Source organism: Triticum urartu, chromosome 3 (assembly GCF_003073215.2).
Source record: "Triticum urartu cultivar G1812 chromosome 3, Tu2.1, whole genome shotgun sequence".
NCBI lineage: Eukaryota > Viridiplantae > Streptophyta > Magnoliopsida > Poales > Poaceae > Triticum > Triticum urartu.
Window position 1 is genome coordinate 104,739,093 of NC_053024.1, and position 21,534 is coordinate 104,760,626.

The window sequence follows — 21,534 nt, forward strand, 5'->3', positions numbered from 1 at the left end:
GGCCGGTCAATGCAACCGATCACCCTCTGAGACCCCAGCGAATAAATATCTCATCGGTCGACTTGGTCGACGGCCGCGATAATGACACGACACTCGCACGGACAGCCATATTATTTCCTTGGGTGGAAATATGGACATCTATTCTATTCTATTCTTTCTTTCTTTCTTTTGGAATCACTAATTAACATGTGATGAATAAGGCGTGCACATTTTGGGACTTCACTCTGATCATCAAATTAGACAAATAGTATATAAATTATATGAGTTAAAAATTATACCAATGTTAAGTTTTTTTGGATATAGATTTGACGGCATACCTTTTGTTGAACATAACCCACATTTTGTTGGTTAAATTGATGGTCAAACTTGATTCTTCAAATGTGTGTGCACCTTATTCACTAGAATGAACGAAGCATGCACAAAGGTCACCACGACGCGGAAAAAATGTCGGAATGCCGTGCGCCTGTTGCTTGCCATTCGACGCGGCGAGTGCGATGGGTAGTGCAAAAGGTTTTCTTTTGCAAAGGCAATTGTTGTATTTTGAACAAAATACAATAAGGCCTTCTTTGGTTTGGAGGAATTTCATTGGAATTCTATGGGATAAGAATTTTGTAGGAAAAAAATTCTTTGGAGTCCTTTGATTTGTAGGAATGGATTCCAATTCATATGTAGGATAGAAATCAAACATTCACATTTTGAAGGAAAAAAAACATTTGCCCAGACTCAATGGAAAAGTTCTTATCATTTACATCGAATGACATCTTTTTCTCAATAGGAATTGAGACGCATGTCATCATACTTCCTATGATTTTCCTATTCCTGTGATAGGAATCAATTCTTCACATTTTGAAGGAAAATAACATTAGCCTAAACTCAATGAAAAAGTTCTTATCCTTTGCATCAAATGACATCTCTTTCTCAATAGTAATTGAGATGCACGTCATCTCAATTTCTATGATTTTTCTATTTCATTGATATTCCTATCCTATGAACCAAACAAACATGCATCTCAATTCCAATAAGAAAGATTTGTCATTCAATGCGTAAGATAGGATTTTTTCATTGAGTCTAGGTTAATGTTTTCTTTTTCTTTCAATGTGAAGGATTGGGTCCTATCCTACATAAGAATGGGAATCCATTCCTACAAACAAAAGGGCTTTGTAGGATTTTTTTTCTTTGTAAATCCTATCCTATAGAATTCCTACAAAATTCCTATAAACCAAACGAGGCCTAAATTGATTCTCACTGTTGTATTTAACAATATTTATCATGGCATGGTCTTTCTTGCGGAAAGAATTTTTTAGAATATATCCTTGCACTTTGTTTATCATCCCATGCCAAGGACCTCATCCAAAATAAAATATAAAATACAGTGTGATGGCTCTTGAAGCCAGAACCTATTGAGTTCTTGAGAAACACCCTCTCTAGCTAAAATATGAGCCCCTTTATTACGTGATCTCCTAATTAACCCAAGTTGCTTTAAACTCGATAAAGGATTGCAACATCTTTTTTACATCCTCGATAATTGGGCCCACCATCAAGAGATTCTTCGTCGTATCATTGATCATCGCTGCAACTGCCTTGTTATCAACCTCCACGTCAACCTTTGTAGCTCTTGTTGGGTTGGCATTTGCATCGTCTTTCGACAAGCCAAGGCTTCAGCGATTTCAGAGTTAGAGATGCCCCGGAACACGCAGGAACGTGCCTCCCCTAAATGCTCCATGATGCCGGAAAGGATGACAGGCGTGTATTGAATAGAAACAACCATTACTATGACTTACATACAAGAATAAGAAATTAAAGGCAAATCCGTGATGAAATCAGCATTGTTTCCTCTCACATCCAATGGCGGTGCGCTGTGAGCAAAGATCATTCCTGCATCTTGGTCTGTCTCACCGGAACAACCTTATTGAAATTCGAGAACTTGTACAAGCAGTGTCGGGAAGTCGGCGATGTCGACGAAAAAACGTCGGTGATCGCAAACTGGATAGATCGTTATCCCAAAGAAGACAACACTTGGGAGGGCTAGAAGAAAATCCCAAATCCGTAGAGATGCAGACCTCACAAGTTCTCCGATTGAGTCTTATTTGACTGACCTTCACGAGGTAGTGATGGAACAATAGAACAAGAACATACAGCAATGGCATGTCCTCCATGGGGCACCACTGCCGTGAGCAAACACAAATCAAGCTAGACTGGGTATCTAACGATTCACCAAACATCAACATGGGGAAGACCAAGGAACCATCATTCCCATTGCCGCCACTGCCTCGACTTCACCAAGGGCGAAGAACTCGTCAACCCTTCATGACACGGACCAGATACTCAAATCTGCCTCCCCCATCCCCCTACTACTGCAACAGCCGATAGGGGCCAGGGGAACTCATGGTGGCGCCAACGAGTCGAGTGAAAAGCTAGTCAGCTCCTGGTTGCCTCATCTCTGTCAAACCTTAGAAAAATGGTTCAGCGGGTCGATTTGTTAGTTTGCCTTGTGGTACTTGACAAAACTTTGCTTTTTTCAATGTGAATATTTTGATGCAAACTTTCTAATGGATTTTTTTGTCACACACGTATTACCAAGGTGATGTCTGTAGGAGGCAAAAATAGGTCAAAATACGCTAAACTTTTTGTCTTAGATAAATGCATGTTTTGGCCTAAGTTCTTCTTCAATTATCCGTATGAAAATAGAAATAGAAGGCAATTGTAGTTTTGAGTAGCTGATATCACATGTCGTATTATGTTTCGGGCGAGTCCATCTTTCCACCTATGGACTTATATTCATCATTTGTAAGAAAGTAGAAGCACTTGTGTTGTGACTCAACATAGCTGGTAGTAGCAGATGCTACACCATATATTACCATGATGCACTTAACATATGTTTGCTAATTTCTGGTGCAATTTACTTTAGTTGATATCGTCCTAGCAAAAGCCCTGAAAACCGCAAGAGCCGGAAACGAGTGAAACTAAAGCGCAAAACCCATGAATGATTAAAGTTAGACATGCACATGGTTTCCTAGGAGGATGACACTTGTTGATCATGTCGCGCTCCCCCAAGCATACATGCTAGATACGTGCTTCTTTTCCGTATGAAAACATGGACAATAAATTGTATTCACTCACCGCTATAATATCATTGGCACAAGAATTGCATGACCAAAGCAAATTGATTCTCTTTCGAACTTCTGCCACATAATGAGGCTCCAAAGGCGCTTCATATCTTAAATCATCCATGTGTTTATATCATTTTCTTGCGCATAAGACATTGTGCTTTCCTCGAGGAGTCCGTCCTAGTTTCACCAAGGACGAATAACCTTTCACCTTACGTGACACATACCCGAACACTCAGATTCGGGGTTCCCCAATCCTCCTGCCAACCCAGTGGTTGGCAGAGGCCATTGGAACTCACGACATTGACGCATCAAGGGGAATGATTCACCGGGTCGATTTGATAGTTTGCCTCTTGGCATGATCTCAAATACCAGATACAAACTCTGTTCTTGTTTAAACATCAATATTCGATGCAATCTTCTGGTAACCCCCTCTCTAGCAAACCCTACAGAAATGATTCACCGGGTCGATTTGGTAGTTTGCCTCTTGGCATGATCTCAAATACCCGATACAAACTCTGTTTTTGTTTTAACGTCAATATCCGATGCAATCTTTCTAATGCTCGTTATATTTAGGTGCAATTTACTTGAGTCGATATCGTTCTAGTAAAAGCCGTAAAAACCGAAAGAGCCTCAAATGAGTGAAATTGAAGCGCAAACACCTCAAATGAGCAAAGCTAGACATGCGCGGGGTTTCCACAGAGGATGGCACGCGTCGATCGCACAATGCTCCCACCCGGCATACCAGCTAGATATGTGCTTATTTTTGGGATGAAACCATGGGCAATAAATTGTACTCACTCGTTGCTATACCATCGTCGGCATAAAGGTTTGCATGAGCGAAGCACACAGATTCCCTTTTTAACTTCTGCCACGCAGCGAGGCTCGACGGGCGACTCCTATTGTAAACCGTCCATAGGTTTATGTCCTTTCCTTACGCAAAACGACACAGTGCTTTCTTCGAGGAGTCTGCAAACCGTCCGTCCATGTATACACGCCATACCGTTTGGTGCGAAAAGTTGCCTGCAGACTCGTCCAACGCCCCTATAGTATATACGTTAATCCTAACTTTGGAGGCGCTCGATGATTTCGTTTTTCTTGCGAGGGTGCTCGATGAAACATTTTACCATGAGGAAATAATAAGAAACCGGCTTTCTATTTTTTTACTGTATTTATGTGTGTGTGTTTTATTGGAAGGACGGGGTTGGCATCAAAATTTCAAAATGTATACAGCCCGGTCGTCCAACCGAAAAATGATGTGCTGGAAACGGAGTAGGAGTGGTGTACTGGTAGCAGGAGGAGGAGTGAGGTCAGATCTACAAGTGGTAGAGTAGCCACAGCCCACAGGCGCATACAGATACAGCCATGCTGCGGTAGCCAGGTCGCGCGCCGCGCACACACAATTGCCAACATATTCCGAGGGGAGGGCGCGGGTGGAAATCCAGATCCCGAAGCCAGGAAATTCCACGCCCCCCGAAAGCCCATAAAACCCACGCTCGCCCTCCCTCCCTCCCTCTGCCTTGCTGCGCCGGACTCCCTCACAGTCACGGAGGCGAAGGCGACGTTTTTCTTCTTCCCTTTTTACCATGGAGGCAACCACCCAGGAGCGCCCCGCGCCGCCGCCGCCGTCGCCGTCGTCGGTGCAGATGCAGCTGCCGCACGCGGCCGCCGACCCGTCCAACCCTTTCCCGACCACCTTCGTGCAGGCCGACACCACCTCCTTCAAGCAGGTCGTGCAGATCCTCACCGGCACCCCGGAGACCGCGGCCGCGGCGGCGGCGGGGGGCGCGGCGGGCGCGCCGGCAGCTAAGCCGGCCCCCACGCCGACCGGGCCCAAGAAGCCGGCCTTCAAGCTCTACGAGCGGCGCGGCAGCATGAAGAGCCTGAAGATGCTCTGCCCGCTCCTCCCCGCCGCCTTCGCCGCCGGCGGCTCCGGTGGCTGCAGCGGGTTCTCCCCGCGGGGGTTCTCGCCGCGCGGGCTGGAGGTGCTGTCGCCCAGCATGCTGGACTTCCCGTCGCTGGCGCTGGGGAGCCCCGTGACGCCGCTCCCGCCGCTGCCGGGGTCGCGGGAGGCAGCCGCGGCCGAGGACCGCGCCATCGCCGAGAAGGGGTTCTACCTCCACCCCTCGCCGCGCGGCAATGCCAGCGGCCGCGGCGACCTGACGCCGCCGCCCAGGCTGCTCCCGCTCTTCCCCTTGCAGTCGCCCACCCGGCAGTGAGCCTCGCCCGCTCCTTGCTGGTATGCTCTGCTCTGCTCACCCGGTCGCTGCTAAAATGCTAGGCTCCCGGAGCGCGAGGTCGATTCGATCTGTGGATTATTTGCTCCTCTTCTCTCCCCGGGAGGATCCGTGTATGCCCCTGTGTTGTAATCTTAGTGTCTGTAACAGCGATTTGGCTCATAAGAGGGATTAATTGATCACTCCACCGGCCCGAGTGTTCTTTGTCTCTTTACCATTGGCTATTAGTAGTTTCATACTGGCAGCAGTAGTAGTAGATTTAGCTTGGCATTTTCCTCTTCTCGCTTCGTGAACTTGTCTTGTCATATTACTAGTTTGGTGTTGCAAATCTTGTACATTAAAGCTGTTGGAATTGGGATTTACCATGGGAGGCAAGTGGGACGCCCAAGTTGACATCTTGCAAGGCTGGTAAAATATTCAAAACCTGGACTTGAACTGAGCCTTGCTTGCTCAGGACGGGCTGATTTCTAGAGGACGGCTGCTCCAGTACTCCGTATGAGAGTTAGTGCAAATTCAAAGTACTGGTATGCCAGAGGCTGCATTTTTAGCTCCTCTCAGGCATTACAGTAAGTTATTATTCCGTGTCATCATTTTGTCACACACTCGCTGATCAGGGTCAGTTAAGAAGAAGAAACCTGATCTGAGCGGAGGGGCCCCTGTCTCACTTCAGCCTTGTTTCGAGGAAGTGGCAGCTCAAAGCAGGGCACTTTTTCTGAACACCCTTCAATAATTGCCCCCTCTTTCCAACAAAATCTTCCCAAAAATCCCGTTAAAAATCTGGGAACACACACACTGATCTGCTGCATTGGAGGAGAGGCAAAAAATTATAGCCATCTCTGTCTGCATCTTGTTCTTTTTATAATCAAATTCGTCCTGGGGAACTACTACTGCTACTGGTGGTGATGGTGGGAGTGGGAATATGAGACTGATGAAAAGGCAGGGAAGAAAACAATAATAATCCCGGTCGTGGTGAGCTCCACCATTTGCATTGCGGCATTATTAGAAAACTGAATTTGGGGGAAAGGTGCCAGCTTTTGGAGGGAGGGGGAATTTTCCTGGAGGGAGGGGAAAGGGGGCAAAATTTTTGGAGGGAGAGTGACCCACTTTGGTTTGGCGTTGCCTTGGCTGAGTGAGTTCACTTCCCAGACCACTCATGCATCCATGGGTGGATCATGTAATAACAGTGGGGAGCTGCTCTGGCTTCTGTCAGAAGTTTAGCGTATCTCAGATCTGCCGCCGGCCATGGCCATGGCCACGCTCGCTGCCAGCTGGGGGCCGCCTTGCTGCCAGCCAACCAGCTCTCTCGTGCCTACAGTTTCTCTATTGTAGTTTATCCAGGTTAGTACTTTGCATTGCCTGGATACATGTGAATCCTATGTTCCATATCTTCTCAAGTTCTCATGGTTTTAGTTCCAATTTAAAAGTATGATCACTCGGAATGGAGGAAAAAACGTAAATTAAATGACAGATCGGTGTCTACTGTGCATGTTATGCGACTTGTCAAAAAAATGTTGTAACCATATACCTTAAACGACTTCACATTTTCTCTACCAATTTTTACATGTATATTCCCCGCAAAAAAAACTTTTAAAAAATAGTATGTATATGTTTCTACCTGCCCTCCTCGTGTACAATCATTCACGTTCTTTTGTAGTAACAGTGAGAGAGCAATGTCTTTTTCATAAAAGTTTCAAACACTGAGTTCATACCTGCCCGAGTCAGAATATCACTTTACTCTCTCGCGTACTCATTCACGAACAAGGAAAATCCACAGGAGTTTATTATCTTTTTTTAATTAGAAATGGAGAAAAGGTAGCTTATTGGTGCCCATCCGTTGGCGGAAAAGGATGAAAGTGGCTTTCAATTTTGGAAACGGGAGCAGAATTTTTGTGAAGCTAAAACGGAAACTTTCTCGCGGAAACTGAATGGCGTTTTCCGGCGGAGCACACGTGAAATGGTGTTTTCCGGAGAGAAACATGACACCACACACACTCTCATCTTTGCCATGAGGAGAGAAACATGACACAACACACACTCTCATCTCGCCTGCCCGGGTCATGGGCGTGCGACATGCACGTGAATGGTCATCTGAAATCCAACCCATGGCCATGTAGGAGCACAACTTTCTTTTGTGGTTTTGTTTTATTGGAAACTAAGTCGGTTGAGATCGTGATCGCGACATGATACCATGTGGATTCTCCTATACATACGACTTACCGGCCACGACGGAAGACACACCATGAGTTAGGGTTTTACCTTCTCTTGTTACTTGCGCCACCACCGTAGTCTACTCCACCCCGAACGCCAGTGTGCACCAGCGAGCGGGGGAGCATGTCTTCAGAACCTCTCGCCCTTGTGATCCTGCATCGAGAGAGGGCGAATTAAGTTAATGGCAAGCGCTTGGCGCGATTTCTCGAGTTCTTCACCACAGGTCATTTTCCATCCAAGCCGTGCGGTGTCATTTATCGACGTCTCCAACGTCGTTTGCTTCGGTTGGCTTCAGCAACGTCACATGCTTCGGCCGGTCTTCATAGCGTTTCCCTCAAGTGGATGACCTAAGATTTATTAATCCACGAGAGGTGTAGGATGAAGGCCGTTTTCTCTCAGACAACCCTGTAATCAAATAAAAGTGGCCTCTTGTGTCCCCAGCACACCTAATACAATTGTCAGTTGTATAGGTGCACTTGTTCAACAAAGAGACGATGATATATATGTAATATGGACAAATAGATTTTTGTAATCCGAATAAATAAAAAACAACAAGGTAGCAAGTAACAAAAGCGAGTAAGAATGGTGTCTCAATGCTTGGAAACAAGGCCTGGGGTTCATACTTTTGCAAGTGCCAATTCTCAACATTATTAACATAATTAAACCACATGATAATCCCTCAAAGTGCAGCAAAGAATCACTCCAAAGTTCCTATTTCTATTGGAGAAAGTTGGATGAAACCGCGTATCGTCTTTCCAATCTTGATCTATTGAACCACCCACAAAGTGCCAGATAGTCCCAGAAATCGTATGATACTTATCGTTCAACCTTTATGCTAAGAGTATCCCGATGTCATATCGGGTATCCGCAAGTTAATTACTAGATATGAATCATGCAATCTCAAATCCAAAGTATTCAATCTAACATAAAGAAACTTCAAAGATCAAGACATAGTTCACCAGAAAAAGGATAGAGGGAGATGAACATCATACGATCCAACTATATAAATAAAGCTCATGATAAATCAAGATCGAATCCATCAACAATATGAGAGAGAGAGAGATAAACACATAGCTACTAGTACATACCCTCAGCCTCGAGGATGAACTACTCACACATCTCCATGAGAACGGAGGAGAAGTTAATGCTGATGGTGATGACGGAGATGTCCCCGTGACGTCTCGGGGCCACCTAAGGGGAGGGAGAAGGGCCCCCTCCTTATTATTCCTTAGCCCTCCGGGAAGAGAGGGAGCTCTCCCCTAGACTCTATTTTCTTCTTTGTTTTCTGGTCGAGCACCGTTTCTTTTATAGCCAGAGATGTGTAACTCCGGCTGGGCTGAAATTTTTAGGGGATTTTTTCTATAAAATTATATTTCTTGAGGACGAAGGAGAGCTCCAACCGACTTAAGGGCAGCCCACGGGCCCACGATGCGACCAGGGGGTACCCGCGCCATGAGGCCATGTAGGGCACTAGGGCACCGCCTTTCGTTGATTCCTTCGCCCAAAAATCAGATATATTCCAAAAAATCATATTAAATCACCGAGATATTTTGACCTTCCTAGATATTGATTTTGTGTAAAAGAAAAAACATGCAAAAAATAGGAAGTCGCACTAGGTACTTGTAACGCCCTGAACACACCCACCAGTGGTCGTTACTCCTGGCGGGATCTAGACTGGCCCCACAGATCAATACTAGTCTTTTCTGCGCACTTTGTCCTCACTCGTGCACACCTGGGAGCAACTTCCCGGTCGGTCACCCATCCTGAAACTACTCCAAGCTGAGCACGCTTAACTTTGGAGTTCTGTCAGAATGAGCTCCCAGAAAAGAAGGAATTCCTTATTGATATGAGTAGTATATCATCCCTAATAAGCCAAGCTATCACATAGACCCCCACTCAGAGGAACCGACGTCCTTGTCGGGCCACAAGAACATTCCCTCTTGGAACATACGTCTGTGCTTCCAGTCCGGTACATGTGCCATGCCGTGTGCCACGACAGGTCACAAACGTCATGAACAATATGACCGCACACCTGTCCGCAAACATCCGTGTAACCGCGAGGGTCGGCTCTGATACCAACTTGTAATGCCCCAGACACACCCGCCGGTGGTCGTTACTCCTGGCGGGATCTAGACCGGCCCCACAGATCAATAATAGTCTTTTCTGCGCACTTTGTCCTCACTCGTGCACATCCGGGAGCAACTTCCCGGTCGGTCACCCATCCTGAAACTACTCCAAGCTGAGCACGCTTAACTTTGGAGTTCTGTCAGAGTGGGCTCCCGGAAAAGAAGGAATTCCTTATTGATATGAGTAGTCTATCATCCCTAATAAGGCAGGCTATCACATTACTAGATTAATAAGTTAGTAAGAAAATAATGTAAAAGTGCACCAAAATCATATATAATTGATGTTAATATAGCATGAATACTTCAAAAATTATAGATATGTCGGAGACGTATAAAAGGCTTCCCTAGGCTTCTGAGTAATAGCCTTGTGCGTGTGTTTCAACACTTTGGGAGTACTAGCTGCTGGTTTAGCTGATTCTGCTCGACCACGTTTGATTCCCCGAGTGATAGGATTCTTTCCACTCGGATTGTTACTCTTTTTGCTCTGACCTTCCCGAGCAACGCAAGTTGAAGTCGAACACTCAACCTCCTCTTTTGACTCGTTGTCACCGTCATCATCATCAGGCTCATCATTGGTCTCTTGGTCACTCTGAGACTTGTACCCAACACTCCTTTCTGATTCCTCGTCGGCTGGCTCATGATTGACTTCAAGAATGGGATAAATCAATCGATGAATGGACCATGGAAACAATCGAGTAACATGTTTAAGATAGACAATGCCAATTATACAGATTAATTGAAAAATGGTAGATGAAGTAAGAGGAGAAGAATCTACCACTGGTGGAAGGTGCTCGTAATCGTAGGATGTAAGAACCCCGCTTACTTGAGCATCATCACATTGTGTCGATATGCGCTTCAGCCGGGTCTCGATCTCTTCCACGGTGATTGGTTCCTTGTTCACTCAGGTCGGATCTTGCAGCCCACTATACATATACATGGGTCTTGTTCTTTATTGAAGCGACTAGATATGACGATTGATAAAAGTGGATAGTAGGTCGATTCTGTCCAGGCCACCCCTCTTTCGTCCAACTAAAGTTGTGACCTAGATATCCACTTAGGTTTTTTTCCGTATTAGAGACCATAAGGCCGTTCCAGCGGGGAGCCACAACCCTCTCTAATGTATAGGGTGGAAGACCTATGGTAGATCCAAAGCATGGCACATCTCTACAGCAAAACCATGTATTCTTCCACGTGACTGTTTATTGAGATTTTATCGAAGCGGAAGTTCGGAATTTCCTAACTTAGAATCCTAATCCGTCGCATAGCTGGACTAAATTTGTCTTTGAACTACTCGAAGAAGGTTTTTCGACATTATGGGACTGGCAGGAACATATGTGTTTAAAAACACCCCAATGGGGAGCGCACCTAAGGAAATTCTCACGGAGTGAAATGAAGCCAACAAGATAAATCATGGCATTGGGGGGAATGCGTGATGTAGCCGTGCCCCAAAATAATTGAGAAAGCCCCAGAAGAAAGGATGTGGCGGCTGATACATCTCCAACGTAACATTTTTGATTGTTCCATGCTATTATAGTATCAATCTTGGATGTTTTCTATGCATTTACAAGCAGTTATATATCATTTTTGGGACTAACCTATTAACTTAGTGCCCAGTGCCAGTTGCTGTTTTTTGCCTGTTTTTGGTTTTTCAAAATATCAGTACCAAATGAAGTCCAAATGCCTCGAAACTTTTTGGAGATTTTTTTTGGACAAAAGAGATACTAGTAGCTTCGGGAGAGGGCCCGAAGATGAAACATGGCCCACGAGGCACCAGGGCGCGCCCTGGTGGCTGGTGGAGCCCACGTGAGTCCGATTGACCTAACTCCGCCTCTATAAATTCTCAAAAATCGAGAAATCAACAGAGACCCAGCCAAAATACTTTTTCCACTGCCACAAGTTCCAAAACCACGAGATCCCATCTGGTGGCCCTTTCCGGAACTCTGCCATAGGGGGATTTGATCACGGACCACCCGACCAGTATCCGTCATCGAGGATCGGCGACTTAGGTCCTCGACCCAACCATTGACGGTTACCACCTCATTAGAGTCCTTATCGACGGTGGCAGCAGGCTCAACCTGATCTATGAAGACACAGTAAGGAAAATGGGAGTTGACCCATCAAGGATCAAACCCAGTAACACCACCTTCAAGGGGGTAATCCCCGACATCAAAGAATGTTGCTCAGGCACTCTCACTTTGGAAGTAGTATCCGGCTCTCCGGATAACTTCCGGAGCGAAGACGTGATCTTCGACATCGCCCCCTGAGGGAGTCTTGGATTAGGGGGTCCTCGGGTGTTCGGGCTATTTGATATGGGCTGGACTGATGGGCCGTGAAGATACAAGTAGAAGACTTTCCCCCCGTGTCCGGGTAGGACTTCCCTATGCGTGGATGGCAAGATTGGTGTCCGGATATGTTATTTCCTTCCCCTACCAACCGACTCTGTATAACCCTAGGCACTTCCGGTGTGTATATAAATCGGAGGGGTTTAGTCCCTAGAGGCTATCAGAATTCTCATAGGCTAGACATCTAGGGTTTAGCCCTTACAATCTCGAGGTAGATCAACTCTTGTAACCACTATACTCATCAAATACAATCAAGCAGGACAGATGGTTTTACCTCCACTAAGAGGGCCCGAACCTGGGTAAACATTGTGTCCCACTTGTCCCCTGTTACCCTCGATCCTCATACGCATAGTTCGGGACCCCTACCCGAGATCTGCCGGTTTTGACACCGACATTGGTGCTTTCATTGAGAGTTCTACTATGTCGTCGACAGAAGGATCGATTGCTCATCTTGTCATCGGGGACGATGCTGTTTCCGAGGAAACTTTTCTCCCTGGTCAACTTTTTGTGTTTGGTGGCTTCACTCTGCGTGCCAATTCAACTGGTCACCTCGAACAGATCGACAGCTACGCCCCTGGTCACCAGATCAGGTTTGGAAGCTTGAATTACATCGCTGATATCTGAGGAGACTTGATCTTCTAAGGATTCCCGGCCTCGGCCGCCGCTCCTCTTCTACATGAAGGAAGCCCGTCCGATCCACCATCAGATTCCGTTCAAGGGTCAACTGTCGTGCCTACCCTGGCCTTAGATCTAGAGCAGACCACTCCGTCTGAAGATGAGAGGATAAGCCCCGCCGGACTCTCTCCCATTATGGAGCCTCCTGTCGGAGACCCAGAGGTGACCATGTTGTTAGCGGGCCCGGAGTCAAACAAGACTCTCCCTGTCATCGGGAAGCTGGACTCATCTCTGGATGTCAACTCCGAACTCTCGAAGTCTGCGTCCATCGAGCACGGTCAAGTGGTGATTACCAGACCCAGCTCCGTAGGTCCTCAGTCACATGTCGAACTTTCGCTTCTAAACGAGGCTCTAGACCTAATGCGATCTCTCGCCATCACGGAAGTATCACTTCCGAACTATGCCCAGCCTGAACTAGGGGCTGAGAGCGGCGAACTTTACGTCCCACCCACCACCCACTTAATAGCCACTATCGAGGACCTAACCGACATGCTAGACTACGCCTCCGAAGACATCGATGGTATGGACGACGATGCCGGAGCCGAACCAGGCCAAAACCCGCCAATCAGTGGGCATTGGACGGTCACTTCCACTTATGACGTGTACATGGTGGATACGCCCGAGAAGAAGGACGATGATGGCACTAAAGATCCGATTGAGGACAAGCCCGTTGAGGCACCACCAAAGCGCTGACATCAGCGGCGCCGCTCACGGTCGCGTTGGGAAAAGAAAGCAGCACCGGCACTGGGGAAAGTGACACTCCGAAGAATGCCGAAGACGCCGACCAACCCGTTGAGCCTATGTTCGAGTAGGATGAAAGGGAAGAACGCCAATACAGCCCCGAACACGTCGTTCATGAGGATTCGGAAGATAGTAACTATCGAGGCCGCCTCCGAGGAGGATGTTAGCCTCAGTAACGAAGATTTCATCATACCAGAGGAACCCTCGAACAAGAACGCTTCAAGCGACAACTCATCGCCACTGCGAGGAGCCTAAAAAAGAAACATCATCAGCTTCAAGCCGAACAAGATACACTCAACGATAGATGGACCAAGGTCCTGGCTGCCGAGGAATATGGCCTCGAGCGCCCAACAAAGAGCTACCGAAAGTGTAGACTACTACCACAATTCGACGACGAGTCCATTGAGCCAATACCATCAAGATACAATCATACTCATGAACCGGACCGACCACCACATGGACGGGACAAAGCGGCCAATTATGCCGAACACCAGCCCGCGCCACCTCGCCATAGAGGCAAAGAGGCAGCGGCTCTGGGATACACATATGACTTACGTCAGGACCTGGACAATAGAGCCAGCCAGACCATATCAATTTACGGATAAAGAGGACGCGCTCCAACACGAGACGACGACCATCAAGCCTGGCGCGACAAGCATAACCAAGTTCGGGCCAAGAACCGAATACGGATGTCATCCGAACTCCATCGTGATGTTGCCTAATATAGAGGATCCGCGCACCCCATGTGCTTTACCGACGAGGTAATGCAGCACCAGTTTCCGGAAGGGTTTAAACCCGTAAACATCGAGGCATACAATGGAACAACAGATCCCGATGTATGGATTGAAGATTTTCTTCTCCACATTCACATGGCTCGCGGTGATGATCTCCATGCCATTAAATATCTCCTCCTAAAGTTAAAAGGACCAGCACGACACTGGCTGAATAGCCTCCTAGAGAAATCCATTGGCAGTTGGGAGGACTTGGAGGATGCTTTTCGAGACAACTTCCAAGGCACCTTTGTCCGGCCACCGGATGTTGATGACCTTAGTCACATAGTCCAGCAACTCGAAGAGTCAGCCCGCAAACTCCGGACTCGGTTCTTAATCAAAAAGAACCAAATCATCGACTGTCTGGACGCTGAAGCCTTAGCGGCCTTTAAGCATAGCGTCCATGACGAATGGCTCGCCCGAACCTCGGTCAGGAAAAGCCAAAAACTATGGCAGCTCTTACTACACTTATGACCCGCTTCTGTGCGGGGGAAGACAGCTGGTTGGCTCGTAGAAGCAACGGCACCAGTGACCCCGTCACCTCTGAGGCCAGGAATGGCAATGGAAGGCCACGATATAGCAAAAATAAGCGTCAGAACAACAACGAAGAAACTGAGGATGCAGTGGTAAACGCTGGATTCAGCGGCTCCAAACCCGGTCAGTGGAAGAAGCTGTTCAAAGGAAATAGAGACGGTCCATCCAATTTGGACAAAATACTAGATAGGCCTTGCCAGATTCATGGCACCCCTGACAAGCCTGCCAACCACACCAACAGAAACTGATGGGTTTTTAAACAGGCTGGTAAGTTAAATACCGAACATAAGGGGAAAGGACCTCAAAGCGAGGACGATGATGAGCCCCGCCCCCCCGAACATAGGGGGATAGAAGAAGTCCCCCCCCTCCCCCGAGGTGAAAACCGTGAACATGATATATGTCACACACATCCCAAAGAGGGAGCGCAAGCGCACACTAAGGGACGTCTACGCCGTAGAGCCCGTCGCCCCAAAATTCAACCCATGGACGTCTTGTCCGATCACCTTTGATCGCAGGGACCACCCAACTAGTATCCGTCATGGAGGTTCGGAGGCCCTGGTACTCGATCCCATCATCAACAGATAATACCTCACTAGAGTTCTTATGGACGGCAGCAACAGTCTCAACCTGATCTATCAAGACACTGTCCGTAAGATGGGTATCGACCCCTCAAGAATCAAGTCAAAACCAGCCGATCTCGGGTAGGGGGTCCTGAACTGTGCGTGTGAGGATCGAAGGTAACAAGAGACATGGGGGACACGATGTTTACCCAGGTTCGGGCCCTCTTAATGGACGTAAAACCCTATATCCTGCTTGATTGTATTTGATGAGTATAGGGGTTACAAGAGTTGATCTACCTCGAGATCGCAATGGCTAAACCCTAGATGTCTAGCCTATATGATTTGTGATAGCCTCTACGGACCAAACCCTCCGGTTTATATAGACACCAGAGGGGCCTAGGGTTGTACAGAGTCGGTTTACAGAGAAAGGAAACTACGCATCCGGATGTTAAGCTTGCCATCCACGCAAAGGAGAGTCCCATCCAGACACGGGGGAAGGCCTTCTACCTTGTATCTTCTCGGTCCATCAGTCCGGCTCACAACACATGGGCCGGACTCTCGAGGACCCCTTAGTCCAGGACTCCCTCAGTAGCCCCTGAACCAGTCTTCAATGACGATGTGTTCGGCTTGTAGATTGTCTTCGACATTGCAAGGCGGGTTCCTTCTCCGCATACTTCAAAGCAGTCTTCTGAGCAAGAGAACTGTATCCGGCTCTGTATAACAGTTACAACCCTCAACCACAAGGGCACAATACTTAATAAAAATAAGGTATGTCTACTGACAGCTTTTTCGGCGAAACGTCACGTCTGGCCTTTTTATTATTTCAAATCGTTTTTTGGCCTCCCGCTTCATGTTTCGAGGCGCAACCTCCATTGACCCGTCTCGTCAAAGCAGAGATCATGTCCCCTTATTGCGGGATTTTCATCAATACGGGTTCGGGTAATCCAACTGTGCCATTTGCACGACCCCTTGGGAACAGGCAAGTTTTAAGGCTCGTGGGGGACGCTTGATATTCACTACCTATCTTTTTACCCCACACCTTCTTCCTTTCTCGGCCATCCCGTCCTCGAGCTCCCGCGCCCAAGCTTCAATCTTTCTCATCGCCCAACCTTTCTAGCCATGGCCGGATGCGGCTCGCAGGGCAAGTGGATGACCTCCTCTTTCACGGAGAAGAACTTCAAGGAACTCCGGGAGGCGTGGTACCTGGCCGCGAGTATCGCGCACCGGCTCCCTGCCAAAAATCATATCATCCCTACTCCGGAGCCCGGCGAGAGAGTGGTGTTTATCCCCCACTTCCTCCGTGGACCACGGTTTCCTCTCCACCCTTTCGTCCGCGGCCTCATGTTCTATTATGGGCTAGATTTCCACGATCTAGCCCCGAATTACTTCCTCCACATTTCGGCATTCATCGTTGTGTGTGAGGCGCTCCTCCGCATCCCCCCACTTCGGCCTATGGCTTAAGGTTTTCAACGTGAAGCCGAAAGTGGTCGACCGGGAACATGCGGATTGCGGCGGCGCCATGGTGAGAAAGCTCCCCAATGTCACCTGGCCCAAAGGGGCCTTCGTGGAGACCGTGAAGGGATGGCAACAGGAGTGGCTCTACATCACCGAACCTCATGGTGCCACATGGGCAGCCACTCCTGAGTTTAAATCTGGACCCCCAATGCGGCTCATGTCGTGGATTAACAAGGGCCTGGATTGGGCATCATCCGATGAGGTGATGGTGCTGCAAAAGCGCATAAAAAATATGATAGAGAAGAACACCAGTCTCGCTAATGTGATTCAGGTGATGCTTTTCCGCCGGATTCTCCCCTGCCAGCGCTGGTCTCTCCACATGTGGGAGTTCAATCCAGATGGTTCGTGGACCCTGCAGCGATTCTTTGGCACAATGCACAAAGAGATCTGGAATCTCCTTTTCAAGGCCCAGAAGTCGTGGCCAGAGACGACCGATGACATCGGCCTCGACTGCGCTCATCCACCCGCCCCAGTAAGTTTTCTAGTTTCCGAACACAACTTCAGTTCGTAAATCAAAGGGTATGTTGAGCCTTCCATTCTTCAATTAGGGCTGGACAAAGAAGGCGGAGCAGATCATGTGTCCGGCTCTGCTACCCGAAGACCCTGTCATTCCTCTACTAACGAGGATGCTGGTCCCAATGCCATACTAGGCGCCGGAAAAGAAGGCCAAGAAGAAGGACAAGGAGGCCAAAAGTGACCTCCACCATAAAGGTACTTCGGACACTGCGTCCGGAGATACTGAAGCTCCCTCCTCCCATGAGGGAGATGAAAACGAAGAGGAGGAGGAGGAGAGCAATTCTCCCCTTAAGGAGAGGAAGAAGAAAAGGGCAACCTCCGTGGACCTAGAGGCGGAGGCGTCCAAGAGGGGGAAGATATCCCTTTTAGACGGCTCGGACTCGGATGCCGAAGCCATCCCCGAGTGGCGCCCCAGGTCGAAGCCCCTGGCCGCATCGTAAGTATCCAAGGGTAACGTACATATATCCGGTTTTGATGATTGTAGTTTTAACACATTAACTTGCGTGCTGTAGTCCGGCCCGCAATCTCCCCCAACTATCATCATCTTTGGGGAACTCGCTGGAGCCCGGGATGGTGGAGAGCGAGACGCCTCCGCGAGCCTCTCCGCCAACCGCCACGGACAGCACCGAAGTGTTGTCTCGAAGAGCCTCTCTAGGCCATGGAGAGGTGCGGGAGGCTGCCAAGACGGCGCCAGAGGGCAACACCTCGGCTGCCGAGAACATGGGGGAACCAACCCCCATGGAGACTGGTGACGGGGGCCATGACCAATCTGGCCCCCAGCCGAACATTATTCCAGAGACCCATACGACTCCGGAATCGAACGAGCAACCCCCTTTAAAGGAGGGGGAGTGTCGGTGTCAAAACCGGCGGATCTCGGGTAGGGGGTCCCGAACTATGCGTCTAGGCGGATGGTAACAGGAGGCAGGGGACATGATGTTTTACCCAGGTTCGGGCCCTCTTGATGGAGGTAAAACCCTACGTCCTGCTTGATTTATTCTTGATGATATGGGTATTACAAGAGTTGATCTACCATGAGATCAGACAGGCTAAACCATAGAAGCTAGCCTATGTTATGATTGTATGTTATTGTGTCCTACGGACTAAAACCCTCCGGTTTATATAGACACCGGAGAGGGTTAGTGTCGGTGTCAAAACCGGCAGATCTCGGGTAGGGGGTCCCGAACTGTGCGTCTATGCTGGATGGTAACATGAGGCAAGGGACACGAAGTTTTACCCAGGTTCGGGTCCTCTCGATGGAGGTAAAACCCTATGTCCTGCTTGATTAATATTGATGATATGGGTAGTACAAGAGTAGATCTACCGCGAGATCAGAGAGGCTAAACCCTAGAAGCTAGCCTATGGTATGATTGTTGATGTGTATGTTGTCCTACGGACTAAACCCCCCCGGTTTATATAGACACCGGAGAGGGTTAGGGTTACATAGAGTCGGTTACAATGGTAGGAGATCTGAACATCCGTATCGCCAAGCTTGCCTTCCACGCTAAGGAAAGTCCCTTCCGGACATGGGACGGAGTCTTCAATCTTGTATCTTCATAGTCCAGGAGTCCGGCCATCCGAACACCCCCTAATCCAGGACTCCCTCAGTAGCCCCTGAACCAGGCTTCAATGACGATGAGTCCGGCGCACAGTTTGTCTTCGGCATTGCAAGGCGGGTTCCTCCTCCAAGTACTTCATAGAAGATTTTGAACACAAAGATAGTGTCCGTCTCTGCAAAATAAGTTTCCACATATTGCCATAGAGAGAATAATATTTACACAAATCTAATCTGCTAACGTATTCCGTAGTGTGACACATCACAGCCAAGCCTTTATCCGAGTCGTTTCAGTATCCCACCTCAGCGCGTTATGCGAGGCGGTTTCCTTGGCACGTCTTGTCAAAGCAGAGATCATGTCCCCTTATTCCGGGATTCTCATCAATACGGGCATGGGTAACCCAACCGCTTCTAGGACTCTTAGATCATAGGCAAGTCCAAACGGACATGGAGAGGACGCTCGATATCCACCCTCTTTATAAAGGGACGAGGCCTTTTATTTTTCCCTCCCGTGCACAATCGAATCCTTCCCCCACCTCAAGCTCAAACGCCCAAAGTTCAGGTCAGGTGCTCCGAACCTTCAGTCATGTCCGGATCTAGCCTTCAAGGCCGATGGGTGCCTTCTTCCGTCACGGAAGAAGACGTCAAAAAGTTGAGGGAGGCCAGATATCTGACTGCCGAGATTCTGCATCGGCTGCCTCCCCGGGGGCAGGCCGTCCCCTCCCCCGAACCCAACGAGAGCGTCGTGTTCGTCTCCCACTTCCTCCGAGGTCTAGGCCTTGCATTGGATCCTTTTGTCAGGGGCTTGATGTTTTACTACGGGCTAGATTTCCATGATCTAGCTCCGGACTCCTTTCTTCATATCACGACATTTATTGTTATGTGCGAGGCCTTCCTCTGGGTTACCCCTCATTTTGGCCTATGGCTCAAGACCTTTGAAGTAAAACCGAGGTTGATCGAGGGGCAACATGCGGAGTGTGGAGGTGCCTCAATACACAAGATGACGGGAGCTGCATGGCCCAAAGGTTCCATTCCAGAGGTGTCTGAATTGTGGCAACAGGAGTGGCTCTACATCACGGCTCCTAGAAGTGCCAAGTGAGCGGCCGCCCCTGTCTTCCGCCCAGGCCCTCCACCACCGCTGATGTCATGGATTAGCAGTGGATTGAGCTGGGGTCTGGCCAAGGACGTGCCTATACTGCAAAGCCGCATTCAAGATCTCTTTAATGGAGATTTCAGTTTGGTCGCGGTAACACAAGTTATGCTGGTTCGTCAAGTCCAGCCTTGCAAACGCCGGCCTCTTCGCTTGTGGGAGTTCAATCCCGAGGGACCGCGCACCATTCGAAATTTCCTCGGCCTGACGCATGAGGAGATGTACAAGTTGTTCTTCGGACCTCAAGTGGAGTGTCCGGAAATTACCGAGGACGTGGGCCTGAGTAGCAACCGTGCCGCCGAGCAGGCAAGGCATCTTCCGACCGAGCGTACTACCTCTCCTTTGATGCGAAGTTATTTCTGAGAGTTTGCTTTTTGACCAGGACTGCCTAATGAAGGCGAAGTTGATTCGGTGCTCGGCCCCCCTCCCTAAGGGTTTGGGTTTGGAAAAGATGCTCCAGACCTTACCTTGCCCGGAGCCCTTGAAGGGAAATGCGGGCGGTCACGGGCCCCAAACGCTGGCCGCTCCAGCCGATGGAGCGAGCGTCTTCACGAAGGAAGACGACCAGAAGAGGAAAAGGATTGCATCTGGGGATTCGGAAGCCGAAGCTTCAAAACGGGAGAAGAAGTCTGCCACAGAGGGTCCTACCCCGGGGGGTGCGGTTGCCGCACAAAGTCCTCGGGGGGATCAATTCTCCCACGAGTCGTAAGTGACCCAAAATACCTTAATAGTACAGATATGTCATCTTTTCTTCTGAGAAGATAACCACTGCATGTATCTTTGCAGTTCGGGCCTTAGCCCCTCTCAAATGAGCTCATCTTCGGGGGATCTTCTTCCAGAGATGATGGAGAGCGAAACGCCTCCACCGGACTCCTCCGCTCCTGAAGCGGGCGACCCTGAAGTGTCGTCGCGGAGGGCCTCTCCGAGTCTGGCGAGGCCAGAAGATAATCTCGTCGACCCCCGAAGTTCCCAGTGTCCGGCTCCCGAAGAGAGCAGACAAACGAGTCCGGCACCGTCTAGTGTGCGGTCGGATGTTCTGAGGGAGTTGGTGGGGCAAGAGGCCATCTTAGATGAACACCGTGTGCTGATGAATACGGTGATGGAGAGAATCTTGTCCGCCGAAAGCGGATTGCATAAAGCTTTTATGAGTCTACTGACAGGTTTTGTGGTACGTAAAATAATGTATGATAGTCCTGCACATGCTAAGTGTGCCCTATGTAGATAGTAGCCCCTGAGACTCTGGTTGTCGTTGGGAACGACGACAATCAAAGGATCATAATCCCAGGTAGTAACCATACTATTTTTAAGAGCAGGTGATGGAAGCTCCGGTGGCTAGCCGGACTAGCGAGTTTGCCCATTTAAAACGGCAGTTGGATGCGGCAGACGCCGACATCGAGCTTGTTAACAAAAGTCTTGACGAGGCGCAGGGTAGGTGTTATTATCTGGTAAACGCCGCATAGTAAGAGCGGCATGAAACCAGTATATTTAACATGTTATTACT

General features: G+C 48.7%; 1 protein-coding gene across 1 annotated transcript; it reads left to right on the forward strand.

Moving 5' to 3' along the window:
• The first annotated feature begins 4,519 nt into the window (after nt 1–4,519).
• On the forward strand, nt 4,520–5,554 carry LOC125548093 (VQ motif-containing protein 4-like). The gene has a single exon (XM_048711775.1). The coding sequence runs from the start codon at nt 4,694–4,696 to the stop codon at nt 5,324–5,326; it is 633 nt and encodes a 210-aa protein (XP_048567732.1). The 5' UTR covers nt 4,520–4,693; the 3' UTR covers nt 5,327–5,554.
• Nucleotides 5,555–21,534: the final 15,980 nt, after the last annotated feature.